A 12,320-nucleotide genomic window follows, 5' to 3' on the forward strand; every position below is an offset into this window, starting at 1 on the left:
GCGTGGGAGGCAGAGGGATTTGGCCAACCTCTTTTGGGTGGTTTGTGGGGACAGGACAAGGGGCAATGGCCACAACATGGATGACAGGAAGTTCCGCAGCAGCGTGCGAAAGAACTTCTTCACAGTGAGGGTGACAGAGCACTGCAACAGGCTGCCCAGGGAGGCTGTGGGCTCTCCTTCTCTGGAGATATTCAAGGCCCGCCTGGATGCCTACCTGGGCAGCCTGCTCTCAGGAACCTGCTTTGGGAGGGGGGTTGGACCCGATGATCTCCTGAGGTCCCTTCCAACCCCTACAATTCTGTGATTCTGTGACATTCCCTTTCTGAGTCTTCCATAATTCAAATGCTGTTATTTAATTCCTCTCTCCTATCTTTCCGTTAGAAGTCATCGTTAGGAAGAGCATCCGCAGTGCATGTGGCATGCAGACCTTTTCCAGTCTTTTACTCTCTGTGGCTAAGAACCTCGAGAGCTGGTCTGTTCTGGAAAACGATCCAACTGATGTTAGAACAGTTGCTTCTACTTCCTTTTGAGAGACCAAATACCAATTCAATCGGAGATTTCCCCTTTTAAGAAGAATACAAAAAAGACAACTGGAACGGCAAAAGTTTTATTGTGCAAACAGACTAAGTCCAGAGCAATCAATCTATGACCTAACCAAGTGGAACTGGGAAAGTTTTCTTATTGTAACAGTTGAACTCCAGCACTATCAAGCTATGAACTAAGAGACTATGAACGTGTGAGGGGGTGCTGCTATCCGTGCTCTGTCTAGCGGGTGCCATGCCTGGGTGCCATTGTGTCTCCTGCAGCTGCCCTGTCTTGTTCGCAGGTGCAGGTCGGGCAGTGTGGGGCTGCCAGGCACTGCCAGCTGTATGGCTGCAAAAGGGCTGCAGCCGAGGCGACTGCCAGCAAGGCCAGTGGAAAGGGTAGCTGACGGCACGGAGGCAGGGCAGCCGGGGGAGCCTGCGGAGCTCCTGCGTTTGGGCACAGGGGGATGTGGGAAGGGAGGACGTGGTGTGGGGAGGGAGCAGGAGCGGCAGCTGAGGTGTGGCTGCTGCCTGCTAGCAGCAGGGAGGGGTCCAGACGCTGCTGCTTGGCCCTGCCTGCTGCTGCAGCAGGATCTGGCAGGGTGGGAGAAGCTCCCTGCGAGGCTGTCGGGGCTCCGCTGGCTTCAGGGGTGGCTTTTGCCCAGTGCCTGGGGACTGGGGACCCTGCGCGTGCCGCTGGCTGTGTTTCTGCTGGAGCTGCTGCCATGGGGTCGTCCTCCTCCATATCAAGGTCTCTGCAGCCAGGCTGGGAATTTAGGCTGCTGCTGGGGCAGCTCTCATCCAGCCCCGCCTGCAGGGCCTTCCTCTTGGGGGCAACTCGTCGCTTGCAGTTCTTGAGCAGGTGGGGAGCAGCTCTCTTGAAGTTGGGGTTATAGTAGTAGAGTAGCTAAAAAATGCAAAGGAGAAGAATTAGTTGCTCCGTGTTTGGGACTGAGAAACAGCAAGAGACAAGAACTGGGGATTTTAATTGGTAAAGGCAATCCTGGCTTAGCAAGATCTATTGGTCGGTTTAAGCCTACAACTTAATGATCCAGTCCTGATGATCCAGTCCTGGTGCGTTGCAAATGGCTGAAAATAAAGAGACTCCTCAGAGCCTGATTTATTGATCTTTGTGTTCCATGGGTTCAAACTCATTGGGTACCACCCAAATGAACGTTATCTGCATTTCTACCCCTCAGCAATGCTAGCTCTAAAACACCTGGAAGTAGCCTGAACAAGCAAGTCAGATCAGAACATCTGCTGTTATCAGAATACTGTGAGAATTGGTTCACGCGTGGAGCAATGGAGGTACCTTCCTAGGAGCAGAAAATGCATCCTCTTCTTTAGGAAGATCAGGAAGCGAGGCAGAGCTTTGCGGGTCCTGCTGCAGTTTTCTGAATCCATAGAGATTAAGCTGACGGATGAAACTTTGCATTCTCTCAGTCTCAAAAACTCTCGGAGGGCTTGTCCTTCCCAGCACTTCCGCTTCAAACATTTCCTTGTCGATCACGATACAGGTTCCAGAGTGACCCCACCAGATGGCCTTAAATTCCTCACTTTCAGCCAGTTGCCAGAGTTTCCTTGGGAAGCCGAGGGATGAGAAGACATTGTCCTGGCCAGCGTCCTCCTCAGAAGAATGATGAGGAAGGTGTTTGGTCTCAGGGTCCTCAGGGAGAGCTTGGGGATCTTTTTCTCCCCTTGTTGATGCTCCAGGAGCATCACAAGCTGCTCCTTTATCCTGTGCCAGAGGCTCAGGAGCAGGGGAGTCCGAAGACTCAAACAGCTCGTCTGGAGCAAAGCCGTAGGACATGTCTTCTGGCAGTGGCTCCTGTTTGATGTCATTTATCTCGTTGTCACTCGAGTTTCCGTCTGCAGCCATTTCTGCCAGAGGCTACTGCTGGTGCTGCCAGTCAGCCAGTGAGGCTCAACGGACTGTCTGGGGGTTCTGGTGGGGGAAGCTCAAACGTCACCGTGACGACCCAGTGTCACCATCACAGTGACATCACAGTGTGGCTCTGTCTGGAGCAGCCGGAGCAGGCATATTGCTGGTCCTGCAACGTAGCTATGGGTCTTTTGACTCAAGAGCCAAGAAGCAAATCAAGCCATTTAAAAGGGATCAGCCCTCAGCTGGCCGTTGCTTCCCCTTCCCTGTGTGGTCCCCTGAATAGCCCCCTTCCAGCCTCCTTGATGTCCCTCCGGCTTCTCCAGCTGGGGAGGGAAATCAGGCTCCCAGGCAGGCAAGGTTAACACAAGCAAACAGCAATCTCTTACCAGTTTGTCACTGTTCCTTGCAAATGCTTAGGGACTTCAATAGCGCTGCTTCAGCAAGGTGATGCTCTGCAATGCCAGTGGTCTGCCAGAGGCTGCTCTGTAGGTCCAACTAGAACAAGACGCTACGTACATTTTGAGAATGCCATAAACGGAAGATGTGCAACCCTTCCTTTCTTGATTCAGTTCCTAGGCTTTGATTGGATATGTTAGCAATTGAGAAAGCGAGCCAACACACTCAGTGTGTTCTCTTAGCCTTTTAAATCACACCCCCCCCTTCTGCAGAATTCTCTTCATGTATCCTCGCAATGCCAACAAAGTCTACGAAAAAGGGTTTTCTGCTTGAAAGATAAAAGCAGGAAGCTATTTCCGTAAAGATTTAGTAGAAAGTACAGGTCTTTTCTGAGCCACAGTGTCAGCAAAGAGTTCAATGTCCTACTAATTTCAGAGGCTGATGTATTCCATCAGTTTACCCTGATAAACTAACCACAACTTTTGTCTTCTATGAAGAAGTTAGTCAAGCCACTGAAGTCTTTAGACGCGTGCACAGGTATGTTCTTATCCACTTGCTACAGGCCTGAGCAATGAGCTTCAACAAAAGAAGCCTTCAGTGCCATCCTTTCTGCGTATGACTGAAAGACGCAACACAGATGCCACTTCAAAATCGCCAAGGTTCATTGTGAACAGCACACCCCGTCTGGAAGAATTTCTAGGGCTTCCTTGCCAACGTTTTCATATCTTTCACTCACCTGTGCAGCAAACAACAAATATTTCACCTGGCTGTGCATTCGTATTGCTTCTACCTCCTTGGAAAAGGGCCATACAACATAAACAAATGGAAAAGCTTACAAGGGAAGCAAACAATCCCAAGCAACAGAAACATACAGTGCTCTTCTCCATACACCTCTGACTAAAAATTCATTTGGAAGAAAGCAGACTAGTCGCAGTTCTATGACCAATGGCAGTGTGAACTAAATCTCCAGAGCGGCAGGAGCAATAGAGCTTGCCTCTGAGACTGATAATCCAAGCCTCAGAAGGCTAATTTCTGCAGGACTTGATCAAGAACAAGGACAAAGCTAGTTCCATCTCCAACTTCTTGCTCTTGCATGTGGCAAGCCTTCACAAGCATTTTTGCAGTAGGGTGCTGGACCTTGAAAAGCAGTCACACATCTTGGTCACTAACAGCTCACCTGGACTGCAGCTCCTGGTTTTTCCTGTGCGTCCAGTATAAGCTCCCGAATTTCAAGCTATATCTAAAGATACGCTGAATGCATGAAGTAGGAAAAGAAAGCAATGCGGATTAACATCACTGGGTCAGTTCTCTAAAAGCCAAAACGACAAACATCTATGAAAAAAAAAATGACAAAGACCCGAACGTCTCCCCTGCAACATACATTGGACATCCTTGTTATTGGTTCTGTGCTATTTTGACAGCGTGCAGAGGTTTCACTGTCGCTTCTGCAACATGAGAGTAGCCTGAATATAGACCTTTAAGCTGAATTCACATATGTGTGTCTTACGAACAAGATCTCTACATTACAGTTTAATTCTAGTGTTTTACCTACCCTGGGAATGTACTCATCTCACACCAAGTTTACGTATTTTTTTCCCCAAAGTGTAATAACAACACTACGTTCTTGAAAATAACTGGAGCAAGTGTCACCTTATGCCAGAGAGTAAGGTGCATGACTTCATTAGATGAAGCAACTAGTCTTCAGATTTGTATTGTTTTTTAAAATCAGAATGGAGACTTCCGTACTAGCCCTACTTAGACTGCATCCATTAAGTAAGGATGCACTACTGCTTTGAAGATGCTGTCCTACAGCTGGCCAGCTTTCTTGATGATTATCCTAGAAAATAATTTCTGTCTAGAAATGTGTCTAGATCTTCTGTCTCGTGTAGAACTCAGTATTATTTGCATAGTAATATAGACACACTTTGCACAGTATGAGAAAAAAGCTAGAAGTCAGTCTTTCCACAACGTTGACTTGACTTTATTCAGAAGAGGATGCTGTTCTATCCCCAGCTTCATCTCTCTGATTACCATATTGTAGGCAGACAAAACGTGGCAACCACCAACATCAGGAGATTAATACACCAGCTATTTCAGTCAGTTTTCCAAACACTGCATTGTCTAGGCGTACTCTCTTCTAAATCTTCAGTGGTTTGGGAGAACAAAGTACCCAATGACTAAGCGTCTTCTGCATCTGCTTGATGGCCATGCTGGGTAGAGCTCGTTTACTTTCCTCCAATCCAGTGAAGAATGTAACAAAATGGCATACACAAGTCCTCTGGCAGGGTGACACACTTCCAGTTAGCATCCAGAACCGTCTGGACCCATGCTAAGAGAAACAGTAGTTTACAGCCTTGAAGGCTTCTGAAGCAAGAATGCTAGAATGCACGGAAATGGTGAAAAGCTGCAAGGGTTAAGTTCAGACTGCACATTAGGAAAGAATTCTTTACTGTGGGGCGATCAAACCCTGGAACAGGCATCCTTGAGAGGTGCTTGACACCCCAGGACTTCCAGTGTTCCGGAGGCATTTGGGCAATGCCCTCAAGAATGGGCTTTAGCTTTTGATTCTCCTTGAAGAGCTCAGACAGTTGGAGTCGATCTTTGAAGGTCCCTTCCAACTGAACTATCTTATTCTAGGAAAACTCGCTTCCAGCTCTCTCAAGATAGTAGCAGCATCATTTCGAACAAAAAGCTTGGCCAGATGATTGTAGCCGTTTTGTTCATTGCTAAAGGGGAAAAGAAATATCCATTAGGGAACTGTCACTTTGCACAGAAATACTGTTTCGATAGTGTTTTTGTTTATCTTACACATTAGAACATTAGCCTCCTTTAGAATTTACATAATCAAGTTTTATTTTATTTTATTTTATTTTATTTTATTTTATTTTATTTTATTTTATTTTATTTTATTTTATTTTATTTTATTTTATTTTATTTTATTTTATTTTATTTATTTTGTGAAATAACACCTAGGAATGTGCTACATCAAGAGGAACTCATTCATTTCTGCATTAGCACAGCTTGTCTTCCATGCCCTTTCACAATCGAAAGCCAACAGGCTCTGGACAACGCCAACATTAAGACAAGTGATGAGATGCTTGGTGAAATGGAATAACCAAAGGCAAAGCCTCCAGCAGCCTGATCGTGTGTGATGAAACACAATGCACTTCAGCAAAGACACCTAGAACACTGCTGTACGATTCTTGGTTGCATGCGAAGCAGTCATGCACTTTTGAGACTTATTTGCACAACTTCTCTGTGCTATTTTGCATGTTTTGAACTTTTGGTGCTTTTCTATAACAAGCTGGAATAACCAAAACGTTTTTATAAGATTATCTGAATACTTACTTTTATTACTAAATCTGTTTTCGTTGCATTGTATGTGGGTGGGAAAATGACTGGGGGAAAAAAAAAAAAAAAAGAAAACAAAAAAGGAGGTCAAAAAGTTGCACGCAACTCATTATGACTGGATGTTATGGTAGTACCAAAATATTTACCCACATTTCAATCTGTTAGATACCCTTACACCAAATCTCTTTACTCTTTGTGGCACCTGGCTTTTGGATTAAATAATGTTCTTGCTTTCCATCGAAGGATCTCTAATATTGCATTAAGAATGACCTCTTTCATAGAAAGCCTAGCAAAGTAAGCTGTCTTTCAGATTTCACGACGTTGGACTCCTCACATTTCTATCCCTAGAAGTTGTTTATATTTGGGATTTGGAGTTACTTTCCTCCAAAATGCGCATACCAGCCCCTGTGAAGAAAAAGAACCCTATCCTGGCTGAAACCCGCACCGCTCTTTACCTGATTTTCCCCAAGTCTCACAGCAGAAGATCCAAAGCAATGGTATTTGGCATGTTAAAGGAAAGGGGTTTTACAATTGAAAATACTTCTCCAATTTGTATCCATTATAATATTCTTAGAAGAGTAAAGGCTCAACATGTCTCTTTTCATAGCTTCTGAACTCTGTTCTCTGTTTTTTCAGGTTTGGACTCTCCAAAGCCATTGGTTTCTCAGCTCCTTCGTAAAAGTTAGCTCAGAAATTGAATCAAAGGTTGTTCCTGCCTGCCAATTTAGTGTGAACTTTGCAAGCATTCACCCAAAGGTGAATTGGGGATGGTATTAATGTTACACATATCTTAAGCGTGGGAGGCAGAGGGATTTGGCCAACCTCTTTTGGGTGGTTTGTGGGGACAGGACAAGGGGCAATGGCCACAACATGGATGACAGGAAGTTCCGCAGCAGCGTGCGAAAGAACTTCTTCACAGTGAGGGTGACAGAGCACTGCAACAGGCTGCCCAGGGAGGCTGTGGGCTCTCCTTCTCTGGAGATATTCAAGGCCCGCCTGGATGCCTACCTGGGCAGCCTGCTCTCAGGAACCTGCTTTGGGAGGGGGGTTGGACCCGATGATCTCCTGAGGTCCCTTCCAACCCCTACAATTCTGTGATTCTGTGACATTCCCTTTCTGAGTCTTCCATAATTCAAATGCTGTTATTTAATTCCTCTCTCCTATCTTTCCGTTAGAAGTCATCGTTAGGAAGAGCATCCGCAGTGCATGTGGCATGCAGACCTTTTCCAGTCTTTTACTCTCTGTGGCTAAGAACCTCGAGAGCTGGTCTGTTCTGGAAAACGATCCAACTGATGTTAGAACAGTTGCTTCTACTTCCTTTTGAGAGACCAAATACCAATTCAATCGGAGATTTCCCCTTTTAAGAAGAATACAAAAAAGACAACTGGAACGGCAAAAGTTTTATTGTGCAAACAGACTAAGTCCAGAGCAATCAATCTATGACCTAACCAAGTGGAACTGGGAAAGTTTTCTTATTGTAACAGTTGAACTCCAGCACTATCAAGCTATGAACTAAGAGACTATGAACGTGTGAGGGGGTGCTGCTATCCGTGCTCTGTCTAGCGGGTGCCATGCCTGGGTGCCATTGTGTCTCCTGCAGCTGCCCTGTCTTGTTCGCAGGTGCAGGTCGGGCAGTGTGGGGCTGCCAGGCACTGCCAGCTGTATGGCTGCAAAAGGGCTGCAGCCGAGGCGACTGCCAGCAAGGCCAGTGGAAAGGGTAGCTGACGGCACGGAGGCAGGGCAGCCGGGGGAGCCTGCGGAGCTCCTGCGTTTGGGCACAGGGGGATGTGGGAAGGGAGGACGTGGTGTGGGGAGGGAGCAGGAGCGGCAGCTGAGGTGTGGCTGCTGCCTGCTAGCAGCAGGGAGGGGTCCAGACGCTGCTGCTTGGCCCTGCCTGCTGCTGCAGCAGGATCTGGCAGGGTGGGAGAAGCTCCCTGCGAGGCTGTCGGGGCTCCGCTGGCTTCAGGGGTGGCTTTTGCCCAGTGCCTGGGGACTGGGGACCCTGCGCGTGCCGCTGGCTGTGTTTCTGCTGGAGCTGCTGCCATGGGGTCGTCCTCCTCCATATCAAGGTCTCTGCAGCCAGGCTGGGAATTTAGGCTGCTGCTGGGGCAGCTCTCATCCAGCCCCGCCTGCAGGGCCTTCCTCTTGGGGGCAACTCGTCGCTTGCAGTTCTTGAGCAGGTGGGGAGCAGCTCTCTTGAAGTTGGGGTTATAGTAGTAGAGTAGCTAAAAAATGCAAAGGAGAAGAATTAGTTGCTCCGTGTTTGGGACTGAGAAACAGCAAGAGACAAGAACTGGGGATTTTAATTGGTAAAGGCAATCCTGGCTTAGCAAGATCTATTGGTCGGTTTAAGCCTACAACTTAATGATCCAGTCCTGATGATCCAGTCCTGGTGCGTTGCAAATGGCTGAAAATAAAGAGACTCCTCAGAGCCTGATTTATTGATCTTTGTGTTCCATGGGTTCAAACTCATTGGGTACCACCCAAATGAACGTTATCTGCATTTCTACCCCTCAGCAATGCTAGCTCTAAAACACCTGGAAGTAGCCTGAACAAGCAAGTAAGATCAGAACATCTGCTGTTATCAGAATACTGTGAGAATTGGTTCACGCGTGGAGCAATGGAGGTACCTTCCTAGGAGCAGAAAATGCATCCTCTTCTTTAGGAAGATCAGGAAGCGAGGCAGAGCTTTGCGGGTCCTGCTGCAGTTTTCTGAATCCATAGAGATTAAGCTGACGGATGAAACTTTGCATTCTCTCAGTCTCAAAAACTCTCGGAGGGCTTGTCCTTCCCAGCACTTCCGCTTCAAACATTTCCTTGTCGATCACGATACAGGTTCCAGAGTGACCCCACCAGATGGCCTTAAATTCCTCACTTTCAGCCAGTTGCCAGAGTTTCCTTGGGAAGCCGAGGGATGAGAAGACATTGTCCTGGCCAGCGTCCTCCTCAGAAGAATGATGAGGAAGGTGTTTGGTCTCAGGGTCCTCAGGGAGAGCTTGGGGATCTTTTTCTCCCCTTGTTGATGCTCCAGGAGCATCACAAGCTGCTCCTTTATCCTGTGCCAGAGGCTCAGGAGCAGGGGAGTCCGAAGACTCAAACAGCTCGTCTGGAGCAAAGCCGTAGGACATGTCTTCTGGCAGTGGCTCCTGTTTGATGTCATTTATCTCGTTGTCACTCGAGTTTCCGTCTGCAGCCATTTCTGCCAGAGGCTACTGCTGGTGCTGCCAGTCAGCCAGTGAGGCTCAACGGACTGTCTGGGGGTTCTGGTGGGGGAAGCTCAAACGTCACCGTGACGACCCAGTGTCACCATCACAGTGACATCACAGTGTGGCTCTGTCTGGAGCAGCCGGAGCAGGCATATTGCTGGTCCTGCAACGTAGCTATGGGTCTTTTGACTCAAGAGCCAAGAAGCAAATCAAGCCATTTAAAAGGGATCAGCCCTCAGCTGGCCGTTGCTTCCCCTTCCCTGTGTGGTCCCCTGAATAGCCCCCTTCCAGCCTCCTTGATGTCCCTCCGGCTTCTCCAGCTGGGGAGGGAAATCAGGCTCCCAGGCAGGCAAGGTTAACACAAGCAAACAGCAATCTCTTACCAGTTTGTCACTGTTCCTTGCAAATGCTTAGGGACTTCAATAGCGCTGCTTCAGCAAGGTGATGCTCTGCAATGCCAGTGGTCTGCCAGAGGCTGCTCTGTAGGTCCAACTAGAACAAGACGCTACGTACATTTTGAGAATGCCATAAACGGAAGATGTGCAACCCTTCCTTTCTTGATTCAGTTCCTAGGCTTTGATTGGATATGTTAGCAATTGAGAAAGCAAGCCAACACACTCAGTGTGTTCTCTTAGCCTTTTAAATCACACCCCCCCTTCTGCAGAATTCTCTTCATGTATCCTCGCAATGCCAACAAAGTCTACGAAAAAGGGTTTTCTGCTTGAAAGATAAAAGCAGGAAGCTATTTCCGTAAAGATTTAGTAGAAAGTACAGGTCTTTTCTGAGCCACAGTGTCAGCAAAGAGTTCAATGTCCTACTAATTTCAGAGGCTGATGTATTCCATCAGTTTACCCTGATAAACTAACCACAACTTTTGTCTTCTATGAAGAAGTTAGTCAAGCCACTGAAGTCTTTAGACGCGTGCACAGGTATGTTCTTATCCACTTGCTACAGGCCTGAGCAATGAGCTTCAACAAAAGAAGCCTTCAGTGCCATCCTTTTTGCGTATGACTGAAAGATGCAACACAGATGCCACTTCAAAATCTCCAAGGTTCATTGCGAACAGCACACCCCGTCTGGAAGAATTTCTAGGGCTTCCTTGCCAACGTTTTCATATCTTTCACTCACCTGTGCAGCAAACAACAAATATTTCACCTGGCTGTGCATTCGTATTGCTTCTACCTCCTTGGAAAAGGGCCATACAACATAAACAAATGGAAAAGCTTACAAGGGAAGCAAACAATCACAAGCAACAGAAACATACAGTGCTCTTCTCCATACACCTCTGACTAAAAATTCATTTGGAAGAAAGCAGACTAGTCACAGTTCTATGACCAATGGCAGTGTGAACTAAATCTCCAGAGCGGCAGGAGCAATAGAGCTTGCCTCTGAGACTGATAATCCCAGCCTCAGAAGGCTAATTTCTGCAGGACTTGATCAAGAACAAGGACAAAGCTAGTTCCATCTCCAACTTCTTGCTCTTGCATGTGGCAAGCCTTCACAAGCATTTTTGCAGTAGGGTGCTGGGCCTTGAAAAGCAGTCACACATCTTGGTCACTAACAGCTCACCTGGACTGCAGCTCCTGGTTTTTCCTGTGCGTCCAGTATAAGCTCCCGAATTTCAAGCTATATCTAAAGATACGCTGAATGCATGAAGTAGGAAAAGAAAGCAATGCGGATTAACATCACTGGGTCAGTTCTCTAAAAGCCAAAACGACAAACATCTATGAAAAAAAAAATGACAAAGACCCGAACGTCTCCCCTGCAACATACATTGGACATCCTTGTTATTGGTTCTGTGCTATTTTGACAGCGTGCAGAGGTTTCACTGTCGCTTCTGCAACATGAGAGTAGCCTGAATATAGACCTTTAAGCTGAATTCACATATGTGTGTCTTACGAACAAGATCTCTACATTACAGTTTAATTCTAGTGTTTTACCTACCCTGGGAATGTACTCATCTCACACCAATTTTACGTATTTTTTTCCCCAAAGTGTAATAACAACACTACGTTCTTGAAAATAACCGGAGCAAGTGTCACCTTATGCCAGAGAGTAAGGTGCATGACTTCATTAGATTAAGCAACTAGTCTTCAGATTTGTATTGTTTTTTAAAATCAGAATGGAGACTTCCGTACTAGCCCTACTTAGACTGCATCCATTAAGTAAGGAATTACTACTGCTTTGAAGATGCTGCCCTATAGCTGGCCAGCTTTCTTGATGATTATCCTAGAAAATAATTTCTGTCTAGAAATGTGTCTAGATCTTCTGTCTAGTGTAGAACTCAGTATTATTTGCATAGTAATATAGACACACTTTGCACAGTATGAGAAAAAAGCTAGAAGTCAGTCTTTCCACAATGTTGACTTGACTTTATTCAGAAGAGGATGCTGTTCTATCCCCAGCTTCATATCTCTGATTACCATATTGTAGGCAGACAAAACGTGGCAACCACCAACATCAGGAGATTAATACACCAGCTATTTCAGTCAGTTTTCCAAACACTGCATTGTCTAGGCGTACTCTCTTCTAAATCTGCAGTGGTTTGGGAGAACAAAGTACCCAATGACTAAGCGTCTTCTGCATCTGCTTGATGGCCATGCTGGGTAGAGCTCATTTACTTTCCTCCAATCCAGTGAAGAATGGAACAAAATGGCATACACAAGTCCTCTGGCAGGGTGACACACTTCCAGGTAGCATCCAGAACCGTCTGGACCCATGCTAAGAGAAACAGTAGTTTACAGCCTTGAAGGCTTCTGAAGCAAGAATGCTAGAATGCACGGAAATGGTGAAAAGCTGCAAGGGTTAAGTTCAGACTGCACATTAGGAAAGAATTCTTTACTGTGGGGCGATCAAACCCTGGAACAGGCATCCTTCAGAGGTGCTTGACACCCCAGGACTTCCAGTGTTCCGGAGGCATTTGGGCAATGCCCTCAAGAATGGGCTCTAGCTTTTGAT

The 12,320-nt window shown here is 46.6% G+C and overlaps 2 protein-coding genes across 2 annotated transcripts; both read right to left on the minus strand.

The window, feature by feature from the left end:
* Positions 1 to 597: 597 nt before the first annotated feature.
* Positions 598 to 3,409, minus strand: LOC137850257 (heat shock transcription factor, Y-linked-like). The gene is made up of 2 exons (XM_068670350.1): positions 1,837 to 3,409; positions 598 to 1,431 (listed from the first exon to the last, which is right to left on the minus strand). Exons 1-2 carry the CDS (start codon positions 2,401 to 2,403, stop codon positions 766 to 768), a joined length of 1,233 nt encoding a protein of 410 aa, XP_068526451.1. The 5' UTR covers positions 2,404 to 3,409; the 3' UTR covers positions 598 to 765.
* A 4,143-nt stretch (positions 3,410 to 7,552) lies between these two features.
* On the minus strand, positions 7,553 to 10,011 carry LOC137850258 (heat shock transcription factor, Y-linked-like). Its single transcript, XM_068670351.1, has 2 exons — positions 8,787 to 10,011; positions 7,553 to 8,381 (listed from the first exon to the last, which is right to left on the minus strand). Exons 1-2 carry the CDS (start codon positions 9,351 to 9,353, stop codon positions 7,716 to 7,718), a joined length of 1,233 nt encoding a protein of 410 aa, XP_068526452.1. The 5' UTR covers positions 9,354 to 10,011; the 3' UTR covers positions 7,553 to 7,715.
* Between the last annotated feature and the right edge of the window lie 2,309 nt (positions 10,012 to 12,320).

This window comes from Anas acuta, chromosome 1, assembly GCF_963932015.1.
Source record: "Anas acuta chromosome 1, bAnaAcu1.1, whole genome shotgun sequence".
NCBI classification, from domain to species: domain Eukaryota; kingdom Metazoa; phylum Chordata; class Aves; order Anseriformes; family Anatidae; genus Anas; species Anas acuta.

Coding starts and splice junctions, on each gene's coding strand:
- LOC137850257 (XM_068670350.1), bottom strand. CDS start 2,403: ATGGCTGCAGACGGAAACTCGAGTGACAACGAGATAAATGACATCAAA. Junction 1,432..1,836: donor CATTTTCTGCTCCTAGGAAG/GTACCTCCATTG, acceptor TGCATTTTTTAG/CTACTCTACTACTATAACCC.
- LOC137850258 (XM_068670351.1), bottom strand. CDS start 9,353: ATGGCTGCAGACGGAAACTCGAGTGACAACGAGATAAATGACATCAAA. Junction 8,382..8,786: donor CATTTTCTGCTCCTAGGAAG/GTACCTCCATTG, acceptor TGCATTTTTTAG/CTACTCTACTACTATAACCC.